Raw genomic sequence first — 19237 nt, forward strand, 5'->3', positions numbered from 1 at the left:
GCTCTTTTTAGCAGTTCTTCCCAGCTGCTTGACCTTTCACATACAGGTGTATTTATTTTGCAGTCACTAGGAACACAATGGCTGCAGGCAATCTCACATTATTTCTTCAGCTATGATTTTTTTTACATTTCTGCTGCCAAACATTACAGTTTTGCATCATCATCAGAAGGAAGAAAGTATAGGAGAAGCTGAAAGAATCTGAGATGTCAGGCAGTAAATCAGCATGACTCAATAATTCTGAATATATGAAGTAACAGCTCCAGGTTTTACCTGCCCTCCATACCTAAGGATGTCAGTAAAAAGAGTTGCAGTGAACCAGGATCTGTATGATTACTTTATTTTGCATCAGTCCATCATGTGATACAACATCAAGTTAGTCAAACTGCATATGAACAAAATTCAGCATAATCAGCAGAGCTGCAGTACGGCGGGGGCAAAACGACTGCAGCCCAGAACGGACATCATGTCATATTGTGACTTCCGCTGGAGGAGTTGGAGGCAGTAATATGTCCTGTAATAGAAAGATGTAAGAAAACAAATAGATCAGAAAACAATTCAATTTTAGAATATACAAGAATTTGTTAATTTGTCTGGGTTGTTCCCCTCTAAAGCCAATTTAACACGGGTGTATGCTACTGCGCATTACTCTCGGCCTAAGGCTGGCTTCACACGGCCGTGACGGGCTCCGTAAGGGGATTTCCGCCGTGGAGCCTGTCACGGCGCCCCTTCAGAGACCCCATACTTACCTCCGGATCCGCCACTAGATGTCCCGCATGACGCTTCGGCGCACATGCACAATAGAGCACGTGATGCGTCTGACAGTAGGCGGGGAAGCAGTTTCACGCTATCTTCTGCTGTGCTACAGCGGAAGATAGCGTGACGGATGGCTTCCATTGACTGCAATGGAAGCCGTCCATGCGTACACCCGCGGCAAATAGAATTCTGCATCGTGAGCATTGCGCTATTAGGTTCAATAGAACCTAATAGCTGCGGGCTAATGCCGCGGATTTCCGCTGCGTAATACACGGTGGAAATCCGTCCGTGTGCAGCCACCCTAAGGGCTCTTTTACACGGGCGTTGCAATGTTCAGCCTCCCTCATTGTTGCTGAAAATCGCATGAACGAGAGGCAGCGGCTGCATCTCCCGTTTTCTCACCCTTTCAGACAGCTGGGCTGCGGCATATATACGTTGCCACCCGGAATACTGTTGGCCGGGGGAAGGGAGCTTAGTAGAGCTAGTCGTGCTAAACTCCCTCCCAGCCTATGGGAACTGCCTGACGACTCTCATAGGAATCTATGGGACAAGTCCAATCTTTTCCGGGTGGGCGTAAAAACAGCCCTGCTGGAATGAGCTCGGCATGTGCTATTTTTGCTGGCCTGACGATTTTACATACTGGAAAACAGCCCATCTGAACAAATGTATTGGAATCCAGTGCCTCAGATGGTTGCAATTTTCGGCCGGCATTTTATCGTGGCAAAATCGCAGTGATAAAAGGCTTGTGTGAAACTAGCCCCTGGCAGGTAAATTAGGAGAGGAAACGTACATTGTGAGGAACAGTAACAGGCTTTACTTGGCAGCTGAATTGGCAGTCTTTCTAAGACTAGTGTCACACAGTTGTAAACGCATTTCTATGTGCATTTGCTTTGCGTATTTGCGTGCACAAATGCATGTTTTACTGTACTTTTTGCACTCGCAAATCGTGCGCATTTGAATGCACAAAAAAACACGCAACTATGCTCACATTTATTGAAATTGGCAATAACGTTAATTAGTTCAAAATGTGCCATTTTTGTGTGCAGATGCACAGGAAAATAGAGCATGCTGCATATTTTTTTGCGTGAATTAAATACACACACAAAATACGCGCAGGTGAACCAACACATTGAAATCAATAGGTACTATTCACGGTGTGTGCAAATTTTGTACGTGCAAAATTCTGTGCAAACACATTTGTTTGACCTCAGGCTGCTTTTAAACCTGCATTAGGGCTCAGCTCAGGGTTTCCATCTTTGATCTGTTTTTGGAAGAGAGAAGCTGAAATAAAATGAAAAAAATCAAATCCATTTTTTCCCCCATAGATTTCAATGACATTAAAAAACAAAAACAGAAAGCAAATAGAAAGGCTTCAGTTAGCTTCTGTTCCAATTTTTAATGGGGAAGTAGCGCAGTCTGCAGCGTTAGCTTTCTATGTTTCTGGACGGAAAAATAACAGAAGGGAAGCAAATTGAAGCCTTCCCGTATGCTTTCCGTTTTTTAAAACCCCATTGAAATCAATGGGGAAAAAACTGATCTGTTTTATTTCGGTTTCTCTCCTCCAAAAACGGGTCAGAGAGACGGAAACCCTAAACTGAGCCCGAACGCAGGTGTGAAAGCAGCCTAAGTTGGCACACTTTCAGAACTTGGCTACATTGTTACATCCTTTCAGCCCTTGTAGGATCAGGTTCCAGACACTTTGAATACACAGCAAACTTGGGGTAGCACTAGGGACACATTGAGAGCTCACACTGTGCAGGTACAGTAGAGGTTCCACACTCTCAGCTATACAGCAAGTCAACGACTGAAGCCATCTTAGCTCCAAGGTCCAACGGTTTCAGGGCTGTCTTGCAGCTTTCAACTGCACCCAACCTCTCAGCAGGCTCCCTCGCTGCTCATAACTACAGGCTACACCCAGTCTCACCAACAACCTCTCCTACTTGCTTGTGCGCTCCACCAGAATGGCAACAACAACTCCTTTTCGTGCTACACCCTGTCATTTGGACCTCATGCAAGACATGCCCTACCATTCATACGACAGACTCACATGGCCTGCCCAGTTTGGTGACCATTTAGGAAACCTTAGAATGACCACTGAATTGGGATTAAGAGCACATATACGAATATCCACGGGTGGACGGGAAGGAAGGGGATGGGGGTAGCCATGACATTATCTGTTACAGTGATCAGATTAAATAATTGCATTATAAACATTATGCAGTTATGGCTTTTACCGGACTACACAAAATTAGCATTTCCCCTAATAAATTACTTAATTAATGTAAGATTAAAGAGGTTTTCCTATTACAGACTTTTATGATATGTCAGCTAGACATGCCACAGATAGGGTGGAACTGCTTTATCATAAACAAGGGAGAGTCCTGTGTTGGATGGAAAAATGAATTAAAAGGGGTTTTCCATGCACAAAATGAAAATTCTTAAAATGCTGAAATCTCCGAGGTACAGCATAGCTTTTCCCTCGCTGTTTACATTTCTCCAATAGAACTGGAGCAGTAGTTTCCATTCTGTACACAAATGTGTTGTAGTGCTGATGGCGGGCACCCGATCAGTTGGGGTCCTGAGTGACGGAACCTAGCAAATCAGCTATTGATGACCTATCTTGAGGATAGGTCATGAATAGTATTTAGTTAATGACCAATCACACGAATAGCAAATATAGGGGTCATGTAGCAGTCACTTTGTATGGTGAGAATGTAGCTGACACTTATGGTGGTCATATGACTTGCACTTTGTATAGTGGGACAGGTGACTGCAATGTAATGCTGTGACTTTCACTTTATTTATACCCTATAGCTGGCATTGCTAGCACCTGGGATACATGGATTATTATTCCGATTGCCAAATTGGAGTCAGTAAGGATCTTTTTTTCTCATAAATGGTAAACATTGGCTTCTACCTTATTGTTTTTTTTTGTTGCCTTTCTCTGGGGTGTTAATGAAATGGATATGACTCCATGTTCTATCCTATGCATAGCCATTTTGTAAGCCTGTAGCCATCTTCTGTGTCTCTTTTCACTGTATTCACTTTCCGCTTTCTCCAGAATTTATGAAAATTAAATGATTTTTTATTAAACCTTGAGTGAATCACTAAGGCTTTTGTTCCAGAAGATAGCTGTGTGGCCATTAGGGCTTATTCAGACAACCATATATCGGCTGGGTATTCACACCGGCCGATATACGGACTCCCTCTCTGCAGGGGGAGGAGGCTGGAAGAGTCGGGAGCAGTGCTCTGAGCTCCCGCCCCCTCTCTGCCAACTCTCCACCCCCTCTCCGTCCCTCTGCACTATTTGCAATGATGGAAGGTGGGACCTGGGTGGAGCCAATTCCTGGAACTTAGCCCGCCCCATCTCCTCTCATTGCAAATAGTGCAGAGGGGCAGAGAGGGGGATGGAGAGGAGGCGGAGAGGGGGTGGTAGCTCAGAGCACTGCTCCTGGCTCTTCCAGCTCCTCCCCCTGCAGAGAGAGACGCCGTATATCGGCCGGCGTGAATACACGGCCGATATACGGCCATCTGAATAAGCCCTTAAACTGACATGTTCATAAACATTCTTATTGTTTAGATTTATGGTTCCAAGAAGTTAATCATGTATGGTCAACTCTGCGCCTGCGTGCGTTTGGTTGGCATTTTTGATATTAAATCCTTTATATTGTATATATTATATTTTGTTTATGTTCTTTTACCAATGGTAACAAATGAATTATAATAGATTGGAATTATTGTAATTGAACATGTGACCCTATAAAAGGGTCGCTTGTCACTCAAATAAACAGATTACTTTGGATCACATCTCATGCTGTGTGATTTAATGTTAGACTCCAGAGCTCAGCTTACCTCTAACAAACTAAGAATTTGGACCCTAATGGTATATTGTATAGAAAATATTGGTTTGCACTAACAGGGGTAATAGGCTGAACTGGATGGACATATGTCTTTTCTGGCCTTATATTATTATAATACTATGTTATATAAAAGAGAGTTCTTCACAAGTTCTCAATATCAACTGCAGAAGGGTTGGGATCCAGCTTTTGATTGGATGCTTAAGCAGTTACATGAGCTACCTCTATGGTACAAACAACCCTTTTGCAAATAATATAGTCTCTAAATGGAAAAATACCTGTGGAACCATGGCTGATTCAGATGATGAGGAATCCCCTCTCTTACCCAACTGCAACAGAAAAGGGCATATGAAAAAGAGAATAGAGATTATAGTCAAAGATATCCAATCTCTGCCCATTAAAGGGGTTGTCTGAGTAGACAGCTCTGTTCTCACTGCTGTGGCCAAGACTTGCTATTACAGACTAAGTTCCCATTCACTTCAATGGGAGCTTTGCTTGTAATACCACACCTGGCGCAGTAAGAACAGCTCAGTGCATGAGCGCGCCGGCCCAGAGAACAATTGATCAGCGAAGGTCCAGGGCAGTGGACTCCTGCTGATCTACTAGTGATGCCTATCCTAAGAACAGACTATCTATAGTTTACAACTGGACAACTCCTTTAAAGAATCCATTTAAAGCTGTCAATACATCATGAGATCCTTAGAAATGGCCATAACCTATGGCCAAACCAGATTTATGCAGACTTTTAACATATATATGAGAATTGTGGCACAATGGATAACATATTGGCCATCTGAATGTATGTCAGTGTGATGACTCTAGAATATTATGACTAATAGTGAACACTAATTGTTAGAAATTATAACAGTATTGGAGGTCATACTGTATATTCTGAAAATGAGATAAAAATTAACTAATATTGCATTTGAATGGTTGTCCGGTAATGGAACGCCCCTTTTTTAAAGAAACTATAAAAGGACATCAAAAAATTATTCTAGAGAATATGTTCAGCACAATGAAGAGAGCAGACAGACAATGTGAAAGTTTTATATCACAGAATTTGTATTTTACCCACCCTTAAATTGCGCACATCAATGGCATCACTGGTCTCAAGATCACACCTCTCAAGAGAACAAGGTCTATTCCCACCATGTTCCTTTCGACCCATGGCCAAGAACTCAGATGCTTCATTTTTTTTCATTAAAGCTGATAAGAAATAAAATATTTCTCAGCTATAAGTGGAAAAATTGGATCCAGAATTGTTAATAGTGCATAAAAACAAGATTCAATGGACTAAATATAAAGCCTTTAACTCTAGTCCCCTACTGTGTGTCAAGATTCAGGATGCTCTTTATTGCAAAGTGTCTCTATGCATTGCCACCCCCCAGATATATGTAGGCTCTTATAGACAAGTCACTATGGACTTTCTTTCTCTTCCTCCTCAGTTTGACAAGAGTACAGCATTTTTATCCAAATGGTCATGGACTTGCAAAGTCTATTAGGCTCTGCCATTTTCCCGGGTTTGGTTGATATTGGCACCAACCCTGTCACTATAGCTCTATAGTATCCTGATACTCTTTTGGCATCTGTTGGGTCTATGCACCCATTCAACATATGCACCAGATCTATCTAGGAACATTTCCTTGTCCTTTTCTATTCTTTATAGCACTGCAAATCACAACAAAACATGCATTTTTAGGGTAGTGGTTCATCTTTCTGTGGCACCACCACTGGGGCAAAGTATATGAACCTACCCAAATAGATGCAACCAAAGAAAATGTATCTCTATTAGAAGGAAATGAAAGAGAGATGCCAGCAGCATATTATTCACCCACATTGAGTTTAACAAGTATGTTGCATAGCCACCATGGATAGGTCTGATCCAACCAAGACCACAACGGTAGTAAATTTGTAAGAAATAGAGATGGCAGCAATCTGGTGCACGTAAAATTCTTTATTCCTCCAAACGCTAAAACGACATTTCGACTCCGTCGAGTCTTTCTCAAGTTTATCTATTAGAGTCTTACCTGAGTGTGTAAAATGGAAAACCAGGCTGTGGCAAACACTCAAAGCCAACAAAAGCTTCATGTCTCCAAATGCTGCCTCATCTCCTGTAGATCCTTTTATACCTACTGTCATACATACCTGGCTGCACAGTGCCACTCACTTTGGGATTAGATCGTATTATTATGTTATCAATACGTCTTTTCACATACAGGCCCTTCTGTTAAAGGATAAGGGATGTGTTTCATAGACGAGGCTGATTTGATGTCATAAAAATCTGAGATTAAAGGATTATCAGAGAATACACTTGAGTTGATGATGGACTCTTACATTTCACAAGATGTGTACATTTAGGTTGTAGACAACACTATGCTGATGGCATTGACAAAGAAATGAGTGGCATCGTTACGTTCCATAAACATAGCTCATAGGCAGGCACAAGTCTTCAGTAAAAGTTGTGAGGCAATAGGATGAAATATCCAACTTCTCTTTTATTTAGTGAAACTAAAAACTAGCAAAAGATACGTGCTTTGGGATTAACCCTTTTATCAGTCATGTTGCGAGAAACATCACTCTTAGGGTAATAGAAGTATGGACCCAAAAGTTTGGAGATAACCGAGGCCATGACACCAGAGGAGAATAAAAGAAGTTGGATATTTTATTCTATTACCTCATGCCTTTTACTGGAGAGTTGCCCCAGGGTATCTGCTTTTGTTTCCCACATTTAGTCTGCCCAACATTGGTGGGTCACCTGGCTGGCAGCACCTCCAGCTACATTATGTAATCCACGTCGAGGTTGTTTCAGTCCAGGGTAAATGCACCTGGTCTCAAGCCTTTGATATTTCTTTGGGTTTGCGCCACCCCATTCCATTCTACACCTCTGCATTTACCTGTAGACATAGAAGGCTTGTGTCTATAAGCGACCCTATTGAAGTACAAATTTACATATAAATTCACTAATAATTGATTATTGCATTCATATAGCTCTCATAGTACTCTGGCAATAAAACAAAGAAAACCAAGGGCAAAGGGGAAGGCTATAGAGGGTACTAGTGGCCTCTGGTCTCTGACCAATGGAACCCCACCAATTAATACAATGAAGGAATATGGTCATCTTCTTCCATCCACCACTACAACTGTTTCCATCACTCTCATTCTATTTAACGAAGTTTCAGTGACCATGCTCAGCCACCACACCATTGTGGGCAGCTAGTCAGATACTTTCTATATTACCCTGCCATCTTGCAGAAGGGACTATGGTCTCCTAGCAATCAGTGGGGAACCTTGTGGTCAAACCTCCATGGATGTAGCATGTATCACCTGTAACCCTGTTTGAGGGGGGAAGAATATATATATATATATATATATATATATATATATATATAGTGACCCTTTAAAACAGACCCTGGTACCTTCGCTAATTGGAAGAATGGGCATATTAGTGAGTTTTCTCTAATCAGTGCCTCCACTCAAAACAGAGCCTTAGGCTAACAAGGGTCTCTTCCTGAGAATTTTCTGTGCATGTATACAAACAGGCATATATTTGTGAATCCAACTTATTCAATATAAATGATTATACAGAGATAACCGTGAAGGATATCATACTTTATAAAACAGTAGTTAATTGATGCATACATATGTTTCAATGAATGATATAGTAATTATTAAGTAGTTCCAAATAGTCCTGGTTAAATGGTGACTATATACTCGGGTACATGCATATACAGGTGTGCATGGAATCCCATGCACGATACCTCAGACATCAGAAATATGAAGAGTCACAATGCAGGGACCCCTGTAGCTGGTAGCAGATGCAGGATTCCACAGCAGATGCAGAGGCGTAACTTGAAGCTCCTGGGTCTTAATGCAAAATCGGTAACAGGGCCCCCAACTATAATGCTTTATTCATAGTATTGGGCTACCTATATGGAGAAGAGAAACCTTATGGGCCTCATAAGACTCTGGGCCCGGGTGTAACTGCATTCCCTGCAACCCCTATAGTTATACCTCTGGCAAGATCAACAGCACTCAAATGCAGTTCAGGAGATAAAAGAGGGTGAGAAGGACTAGCAGCTTCTGTATCCAATGGTCGCAACACAGGAAGCCGGATGCTGAAGACAAACCCAACTATGCTGTACTATTCCCTCTTCTCTGTCTATTCTATCAGTGTGAGCAGACCTCTACTCTCCCTATGGGCCAGCAGTCACCTAACCTGATACTGTTCCTAAACTGAATACCATTCCCTGCCTATAATTCTATCTAGGAATTAGCAATCAACAAACAATAATACATAAAGCCTAGAGGAATCAAGTGTTACGTGTGCTGCTGGGATCTGTAGTTCTAAGCTTCCTAGCAGCACAGCCCTCACAGGGTTAATTGATTGAGCTGGCTGGGTGTGGTACTTCCTGCTAGCCAATCTCCTGGGTCTGTGCTCACTGTGTGACCTGTGATCTGTGCCTTGCGGTTCATGTCCTGTTGCAGCTTGTTGTGTGAACTGTGTCTGGTGCTGCTGGACTCCTGGTTAGTGTAGGGATTAGCGGTATAGCCAGGAGCCGTAAAGTGGCCCGCTAGCTTTCATGATTTGTACAAAATGTCAACTAATACCTGGTATTTATATTCAGCTTCCCATCTTCTATTAGTGTTTGCATTGGGGCTGCTGTATGCTGTGTATTCTGGCTCTGTGTGTCATGTTGTTCAGTCCCTGACATGTGGCATGTGAATGCGTCCTGTTCTGGTGTGTGGCTCCTAGGATCAGCTAGGGCCCAGATCCAAAGACCGCTGGGCTGCCCTTATTGGGGCAATGTCCCCGCTTAGGTAGGGCCCGGTCAACCTCCCTTGTAGAACAGGGTCAGTTTGCTTGAAACCCGTGTGAGTACCGTGTGCAACCCGTGTGCATACTCTGTCCTTCTTTGGTCACGATCGTGTGGGCCCTGTGCTTAGTTTGCCCCCTAAGGACAGAAACAATTTATCCAGACCCGTGGGGTGTTGGGCGAATCCACTACACATACTTTCAAACCAATATAAGAGCGATTTCCTACACATGTATCCAGTAGATAGGTGAAAAAATGTCTGTGGCTGTAATAAAGCTTCTGAGAGGTAAATTCGATATTAATCATTGTAAAAGCAAATAAAATGGATAGTGGGTCCAGTTGTCTCAGAAATTCGGAGGTAGTCACAATAATAGATGTTGCATAGCAATTCTCATGCAATCTGCCTGGTGGCTTTTGCCTAAGGGCTCCTTCATTCCTCCTGGATGTATTTGCACACATATTTGCTATCAATACACAGGGACTAGTACTAGGGATGAGCGAGTATACTCACTAAGGCACTACTCGCTCGAGTAATGTGCCTTAGGGCGCCCACCCACTGGCGATTTTTTTTTCTTTGCGTTTTGCGTTTTTTCTCAAGAGCAATTAGAATTGAATGTACTCCTGTCCACTGGCGTTTTTTTTTGCGTTGCGTTGCGTTTTTTAACATAGGAACTGTCAGTTGCATATGTGTCCTTATTTTTCTCCTAATGCACCCATGAAAGTCAATGGAAATTAATGGAAAAGCCGCGAAAACGCCGCGAAAACGCGGCAAAAAACGCAAACGCCAGTGGATGGGGGCCCTTAGTCGAGTTTCTCCCCGCTTGTCCCGAAAGATTCGGGTGCCACCGCGGGGCGGGGAGCTGCGGGGGAGAGCAGGGAGGAACGGAGGGGAGATCTCTCTCTCCCGCCCGCCCGCTCTCCCCCGCTCCCCCCCCCCACAACTCACCTGTCTGCTGCGGTGGCCCCCGAATCTTTAGGGTCGAGCAGGGAGATACTCGGCTAAGGCACATTACTCGAGTGAGTAGTGCCTTAGCGAGTATACTCGCTCATCCCTAACTAGTACCCATTGATTTCAATGGGTTCGTTTACATGTGTAAATATTGTGCGTGCAAAGAAAACGCAGCGTGCTCTACCTTTTTTCGGATTTGCACAGCAAAGGTCCTCATAGACATCTATGGACGGTGCGCAAAGGTGCATGAAATATGCAAGGAGATGTGCAATTCCACTGGAAAAATAACACATCTGGAATTCAATAGACTAAGTAGCCATGTAAATCAGGGTCCCACAGGCAAAAAATCATGCCAAAAGTACAGTAAAATATGCAGACACGAGCGCAAAAAAAAAAAACACTTGCTCATAGCACACATACATTGCACTCAGTGCCAGTGAGAAGGAGACCTAAAGGATAAATTAAATAAATAATTAATTAATGTTTCTACCATTATGTTTTGTTCACACATTTGGAATTTAATGTGGATTTTCCACAGCTGAAAAAAATCGGCAGTAACATCTGCGTCAACATCGGCACCATAAGCAAATCCATACCAAAATCTGCACTATTTCGTGTGGATTTTGGTGAGGAGTTGTAGCAGATGTCACCCTTTTAGTGGAATTTACAACGTGACGGCGTTAAATCTTCTGCAGATCCGCACCAAGATTCACACAAAATAGTGCAGATTTTGGTATGGTTTTGCTTTAGATTTTTTTAGCTGCAGAAACTCTGCAGCAACTCAGCTATGTAGTTAGGCCCCTTGTCCACGGGCAATGATTCCGCTGGTGGTAATTCGCTGGCGAATCACGCTGTCTGAAGCTTTCCATAGCGTTGCTATGGAAAGCGCCGGCCCCCTGTCCACGAGCAGAAAATCATTGCGATTCTCCGCGGTCAGCCTATCTGTCAGATAGGCTGACAGCGGAGATCCGTCTGCCGGCTCCTGCTCCCGGCGGCAGCTCCCGCGGTGGAGATCTGTCGCAGGATAACACAACACCCATTGACAGGCAGCCTAACTGTGCGTGTGAACCCAGCCTTACAGTATATAAAGTAGTGTCGTAAGCCAGCTATAGATATTCTGTACTCAGCTAACATAGTAGACTCAGTTTAATTAAAAACTAAGACTTTCAGCTCGGGTTCTTCTTACTTTCTGGATTTAATGTAATATTGTCTTGTGCTTTTATTTCAGAAGATACAGTATATGTTTACAGGGGTGTTTGACTCAGATATTATGTGCAATATACTTATTATGTCTCAGAAGGACCATTGTTATCTCAGAGCTTGTCCTCGCTTTACCCTGTAGGTAATACCTTGGCTTGTCTATCAGTATAATCCGAGGGATAAAAAAAATAGCCTAAAAGAATAAGGCCCTGTTTATGGAACGGTGATAGCGAAAATATGCATTTGCATCAAGGGAAATATGCATTTAATTCTGCGGCAAAGAGGCGACTAAAATTCTGTTTAAAACTTCAAAGGCTTAAATATCTCTTTTCTCCTAATAATCAGATAATTGTGTATAGTTCTGGAGAGGTCTACAAGTACAAAGAAAGGTAATTTCATATTCACACACAGTGTGTGCCAACCTTGTGAGGACTTACAGAAAGCGTTTGACCTCTGACATTGCCAATAAAGGATATATAACAAAGTGTTGAGATGAACTTTTGTTATTGACCAAATACTTATTTTCCACCATAATTTGCAAATAAATTCGTTAAAAATCAGCCAATGTGATTTTCTGGATGTGTTTTCTCATGTTGTCTCCCATAGTTGAAGCCTACCTATGATGTCAATTACAGGCCTCTCTTTTTAAGTGGGAGAACTTGTACAATTGCTATCTGACTAAATACTTTTTTCCCCACTGTATATATAGTGGAAGGCAAAAAGAAGAGAGGCCGACCAAGGGCAAGATGGATGGATGATATCGTTCAGTGACAGACTCGCCCTTGGTGGGGATGGGGGTGGCAACAGCCGACAGGAAGCTCTGGCGTGGGCTGGTCCACGAGGTCACAAAGAGTCGGAAGCGACTGAACGAATAACTGACAATGGCAGCATATAATTTATTTTCATTGCAGCCACGGGATTGGTCTGCTTTCACACGGCCTACAAAATCATGTAATTTGCAGCGATGCCACAGAGCTACAAAATGCATCCATGTGAAGCCCATGGTTTTCAATGGGTTCCTTCATATTAGCTATGTTTTGTCTGATTCTATGTTGCTAGAAAAAAAAAATCGCAGTATGCTCAATATTGCCGTGATTTGCTATGTTTTGTAGCCCATGCTTCCCTATGAAGCCTTCGTTTTTGTTGCATCGCCCAATATCGTGGCTTTCCTGCAATGCGACTTAAACATTAACATGTCCTATTCTTTTTCTTGCAAACGCATCAGAGCAAAATCGCACTAGAAAATTGCGCGAGAAAAATGCGAGCAGCCGAAATGTTTTTGCAAAAACCACAGCAATATGGCATAAAAATCATAGAAACGCAGGTGTGATATCACTGTAATTTTCTTGCGGCGATATCGCTGTCGCCCATGTGAAAGAAGCCTTAAATGGATTTAATCTATATACATTTGTGATAAACTGAGTTTTGTTTTTAAAGAACCCTTTAGCGCCCCAGGATGTATATTATGTACGTCAAGGTGTGTGTGGTTAATGTAGCGTGGGCTCAGAACCTAAGCCCTCTCCATACACAGCTGGTGTCTTTGACAGCTGACAGTGAACCACAACAGCCAATCGTGACTGTTAAAGGGGTTGTCCCGCGCCAAAACGGTTTTTTTTTTTTTTCAATAGCCCCCCCGTTCGGCGCGAGACAAACCCGATGCAGGCATAAAAAAAACAAACGGTCCAGTACTTACCCAAATCCCCGCGCTCCGGCGACTTCTGACTTACCTTGTGAAGATGGCCGCCGGGATCTTCACCCTCGGTGGACCGCAGGTCTTCTGTGCGGTCCATTGTCGATTCCAGCCTCCTGATTGGCTGGAATCGGCACACGTGACGGGGCGGAGCTACGAGGAGCCGCTCTCCGGCACGAGCGGCCCCATTCAGAAGGGAGAAGAGCGGACTGCGCAAGCGCGTCTAATCGGGCGATTAGACGCTGAAGATTAGACGGCACCATGGAGACGGGGACGCTAGCAACGGAACAGGTAAGTGAATAACTTCTGTATGGCTCATAATTAATGCACAATGTACATTACAAAGTGCATTAATATGGCCATACAGAAGTGTATACCCCCACTTTGTTTCGCGGGACAACCCCTTTAACCTTCAAAAGGCCACAGTCAATTCTGACAGCGACATCTAAAAGGCCAAATGGGTGATCAAAAGTCCTGAATGACATCCTCCTGCGATAAAACATTCACAAGTTCAAGTTCTCTTAGCTCTTAGCGAACTAAAAAAAGTAAAAATAAGAGATAAAAAAGTTTGTTATTGTAAAAAATAAAGACTTTTCCTGTATTTGTAATAAAAACATATTTGGTAGTGCTGTGTCTGTAAAAGTCCAGTCTATCAAAATAACACATTTGTCCTGCAAGGTGAACATCATCAAAAAAATACACAATATCATGAATGTGCTTTTAATAGTCACCCTATCTCCAAGATAAAAGTTAATAAAAAGCGATCAAAAAGTCTTAAATATTCCAAAATTGTAGCAATAGAAAGCCCTCACATAACCCCATCAATGGAAAGATAAAAAAAGTTATGGCAGTCCGAAAATGGTGGCAGAAAATATGTTTTTCTAATTCTTATAGATATTTTATTGTTTAATAGTACAGCAAAAAATAAATTTGCCAACAACAAAAAGCTAGGAGGGATAGCTAACACTAGGGAAGAGAGAGAGAGTATTCAAAAAGATATAGAAAAGCTTGCACAGTGGGCGGCAACTAACAGAATGGTATTTAATAGAGATGAGCGAACACCAAAATGTTCGGGTGTTCGTTATTCGGAACGAACTTCCCGCGATGTTCGAGGGTTCGTTTCGAACAACGAACCCCATTGAAGTCAATGGGCGACCAGAGCATTTTTGTATTTCGCCGATGCTCGCTAAGGTTTTCATGTGTGAAAATCTGGGCAATTCAAGAAAGTGATGGGAACGACACAGCAACGGATAGGGCAGGCGAGGGGCTACGTGTTGGGCTGCATCTCAAGTTCCCAGGTCCCACTATTAAGCCACAATACCGGCAAGAGTGGGCCCCCCCCCTCCCAACAACTTTTACTTCTGAAAAGCCCTTATTAGCATGGCATACCTTTGCTAAGCACCACACTACCTCCAACAAAGCACAATCACTGCCTGCATGACACTCCACTGACACTTCTCCTGGGTTACATGCTGCCCAACCGCCCCCCCCTCCCCCCCACAGCGCACACCAAAGTGTCCCTGGGCAGCCTTCAGCTGCCCTCATGCCACACCACGCTCATGTCTATTTAGAAGTGCGTCTGCCATGAGGAGGAACCGCAGGCACACACTGCAGAGGGTTGGCATGGCTAGGCAGCGGCCCTCTTTAAAAGGGGCGGGGAGATAGCCCACAATGCTGTACAGAAGCAATGAGAAATAGAATCCTGTGCCACCGCCATCAGGAGCTGCACACGTAGGCATAGCAATGGGGAACCTATGTGCCACACACTATTCATTCTGTCAAGGTGTCTGCATGCCCCAGTTAGACCGGGCTTTTTAATTCATAGACACAGGCAGGTACAACTCCCTATTGTGAAGTCCCTGTCGACCCACAGCATGGGTGGGTGCCAGGAAGCCACCGGCGGTACATAGAAATATCCCATTGCATTGCCCAACACAGCTGAGGTAGTAATGTCGTGCGTAATACAGGTGGGCTTCGGCCCACACTGCATGCCCCAGTCTGACCGGGGTTCTTTACAAGTGGACACATGTAAGTTACAATCCGTGTGCACCTACAGCATGGGTGGCTCCCTGGAACCCACCGGCGGTACATAAAAATATCCCATTGCATTGCCCAACACAGCTGAGGTAGTAATGTCGTGCTTAATGCAGGTGGGCTTCGGCCCACACTGCATGCCCCAGTCAGACTGGGGTTCTTTAGAAGTGGACACATGTAGGTTAAACTCCCTGTGGACCCACTGCCTGGGTGGGTGCCAGGAAGCCACCGGCGGTACATAGAAATATCCCATTGCATTGCCCAACACAGCTGAGGTAGTAATGTCGTGCGTAATACAGGTGGGCTTCGGCCCACACTGCATGCCCCAGTCTGACCGGGGTTCTTTACAAGTGGACACATGTAGGTTACACTCCGTGTGCACCTACAGCATGGGTGGCTCCCTGGAACCCACCGGCGGTACACAAAAATATCCCATTGCATTGCCCAACACAGCTGAGGTAACGTCAGCTGTAATGCAGGTGGGCTAAAAATTAATTTGATTACACTGTAGGCGAGGGCCCACAAAAATTGCTGTATCAACAGTACTAATGTACATCCCAAAAATTGGCCATGGCCAGCCAAGAGGGCAGGTGAAACCCATTAATCGCTTTGGTTAATGTGGCTTAAGTGGTAACTAGGCCTGGAGGCAGCCCAGTGTAACGAAAAATTGGTTCAAGTTAAAGTTCCAACGCTTTTAAGCGCATTGAAACTTATAAAAATTGTTCAGAAAAATTATTTGAGTGAGCCTTGTGGCCCTAAGAAAAATTGCCCGTTCAGCGTGATTACGTGAGGTTTCAGGAGGAGGAGCAGGAGGAGGAGGAGGAGGAATATTAGACACAGATTGATGAAGCAGAAATGTCCCCGTTTTGGATGGTGAGAGAGAACGTAGCTTCCATCCGCGGGTGCAGCCTACGTATTGCTTACGTATCGCTGCTGTCCGCTGGTGGAGAACAGAAGTCTGGGGAAATCCAGCCTTTGTTCATCTTGATGAGTGTTAGCCTGTCGGCACTGTCGGTTGACAAGCGGCTACGCTTATCTGTGATGATTCCCCCAGCCGCACTAAACACCCTCTCCGACAAGACGCTAGCCGCAGGACAAGCAAGCACCTCCAGGGCATACAGCGCTAGTTCAGGCCACGTGTCCAGCTTTGACACCCAGTAGTTGTAGGGGGCAGAGGCGTCACCAAGGATGGTCGTGCGATCCGCTACGTACTCCCTCACCATCCTTTTACAGTGCTCCCGCCGACTCAGCCGTGACTGGGGAGCGGTGACACAGTCTTGGTGGGGAGCCATAAAGCTGGCTAGGCCCTTAAAGACTGTTGCACTGCCTGGGATGTACATGCTGCTCGATCTACGCACATCCCCTGCTACCTTGCCCTCGGTACTGCGCCTTCTGCCACTAGCGCTGTCGGCTGGGAATTTTACCATCAGCTTGTCCGCAAGGGTCCTGTGGTATAGCAACACTCTCGAACCCCTTTCCTCTTCGGGAATGAGAGTGGAAAGGTTTTCCTTATAGCGTGGGTCGAGCAGTGTGTACACCCAGTAATCCGTAGTGGCCAGAATGCGTGCAATGCGAGGGTCACGAGAAAGGCATCCTAACATGAAGTCAGCCATGTGTGCCAGGGTACCTGTACGCAACACATGGCTGTCTTCACTAGGAAGATCACTTTCAGGATCCTCCTCTTCCTCCTCCTCCTCCTCCTCAGGCCATACACGCTGAAAGGATGACAGGCAATCAGCCGGTGTACCGTCAGCAGCGGCCCAAGCTGTCTCTTCCCCCTCCTCCTCATCCTCCTCATGCTCCTCCTCCTCCTCCTGTACGCGCTGAGAAATAGACAGGAGGGTGCCCTGACTATCCAGCGGCATACTGTCTTCCCCCGCCCCCGTTTCCGAGCGCAAAGCAGCTGCCTTTATGGTTTGCAGGGAATTTCTCAAGATGCATAGCAGAGAAATGGTGACGCTAATGATTGTAGCATCGCCGCTCACCACCTGGGTAGACTCCTCAAAATTACCAAGGACATGGCAGATGTCTGCCAACCAGGCCCACTCTTCTGAAAGGAATTGAGGAGGCTGACTCCCACTGCGCCGCCCATGTTGGAGTTGGTATTCGACTATAGCTCTACGTTGTTCATAGAGCCTGGCCAACATGTGGAGCGTAGAGTTCCACCGTGTGGGCACGTCCCACAGCAGTCGGTGCACTGGCAGCTTAAAGTGATGTTGCAGGGTGCGCAGGGTGGCAGCGTCCGTGTGGGACTTGCGAAAATGTGCGCAGAGCCGGCGCGCCTTTACGAGCAGGTCTGACAAGCGTGGGTAGCTTTTCAGAAAGCGCTGAACCACCAAATTAAAGACGTGGGCCAGGCATGGCACGTGCGTGAGGCTGCCGAGCTGCAGAGCCGCCACCAGATTACGGCCGTTGTCACACACGACCATGCCCGGTTGGAGGCTCAGCGGCGCAAGCCAGCGGTCGGTCTGCTGTGTCAGACCCTGCAGCAGTTCGTGGGCCGTGTGCCTCTTATCGCCTAAGCTGAGTAGTTTCAGCACGGCCTGCTGACGCTTGCCCACCGCTGTGCTGCCACACCGCGCGACACCGACTGCTGGCGACATGCTGCTGCTAACACATCTTGATTGCGAGACAGAGGAGGAGGAGGAGGAGGAGGAGGGTGCTTTAGTGGAGGAAGCATACACCTCCGCAGATACCACCACCGAGCTGGGGCCCGCAATTCTGGGGGTGGGTAGGACATGAGCGGTCCCAGGCTCTGACTCTGTCCCAGCCTCCACTAAATTCACCCAATGTGCCGTCAGGGAGATGTAGTGGCCCTGCCCGCCTGTGCTTGTCCACGTGTCCGTAGTTAAGTGGACCGTGGCAGTAACCGCGTTGGTGAGGGCGCGTACAATGTTGCGGGAGACGTGGTCGTGCAGGGCTGGGACGGCACATCGGGAAAAGTATTGGCGACTGGGAACTGAGTAGCGCGGGGCCGCCGCCTCCATGATACTTTTGAAGGACTCCGTTTCCACAACCCTATACGGCAGCATCTCAAGGCTGATGAATTTTGCTATGCGGACGGTTAACGTTTGAGCGTGCGGGTGCGTGGCGGCGTACTTGCGCTTGCGCTCCAACAGTTGCGCAAGCGACGGCTGGACGGTGCGCTGAACTACACTGCTGGATGGGGCCGAGGACAGCGGAGGTGAGGGTGTGGGTGCAGGCCAGGAGACGGTAGTGCCTGTGTCCTGAGAGGGGGGTTGCATCTCAGTGGCAGGTTGGGGCACAGGGGGAGAGGCAGGGGTGCAAACCGGAGGCGCTGAACGGCCTTCGTCCCACCTTGCGGGGTGCTTGGCCATCATATGTCTGCGCATGCTGGTGGTGGTGAGGCTGTTGGTGTTGGCTCCCCGGCTGAGCTTTGCGCGACAAAGGTTGCACACCACTGTTCGTCGGTCGTCAGGCTTCTCTGTGAAAAACTGCCAGACCTTAGAGCACCTCGGCCTCTGCAGGGTGGCATGGCGCGAGGGGGCGCTTTGGGAAACACTTGGTGGATTATTCGGTCTGGCCCTGCCTCTACCCCTGGCCACCGCACTGCCTCTTGCAACCTGCCCTGCTGATGCCCTTGACTCCCCCTCTGAAGACCTGTCCTCCTGAGTAAGCGTTGCACACCAGGTGGGGTCAGTCACCTCATCGTCCTGCTGCTCTTCCTCCGAATCCTCTGTGCGCTGCTCCCTCGGACTTACTGCCCTTAATACTACCTCACTGCAAGACAACTGTGTCTGATCGTCATCGTCCTCCTCACCCACAGAAAGTTGTTGAGACAGTTGGCGGAAGTCCCCAGCCTCTTCCCCCGGACCCCGGGAACTTTCGAATGGTTGGGCATCAGTGACGATAAACTCCTCTGGTGGGAGAGGAACCGCTGCTGCCCAATCTAAGCAGGGGCCCGAGAACAGTTCCTGGG

General features: G+C 46.0%; 1 protein-coding gene across 1 annotated transcript in view; it reads right to left on the reverse strand.

Annotated features, from left to right (window-relative positions):
* Positions 1–339: 339 nt before the first annotated feature.
* The window catches only part of LOC136621252 (peroxisomal acyl-coenzyme A oxidase 2-like), a 99887-nt gene continuing 80989 nt past the window's right edge, over positions 340–19237 (reverse strand). Inside the window, exon 13 of the mRNA XM_066596605.1 lies at positions 340–511. Within this exon, the coding sequence (XP_066452702.1) occupies positions 409–511 (103 nt within the window). The 3' untranslated portion in view covers positions 340–408. The remainder of the gene's footprint in view (positions 512–19237) is intronic.

Source organism: Eleutherodactylus coqui, chromosome 3 (genome assembly GCF_035609145.1).
Source record: "Eleutherodactylus coqui strain aEleCoq1 chromosome 3, aEleCoq1.hap1, whole genome shotgun sequence".
NCBI classification, from domain to species: Eukaryota; Metazoa; Chordata; class Amphibia; order Anura; family Eleutherodactylidae; genus Eleutherodactylus; species Eleutherodactylus coqui.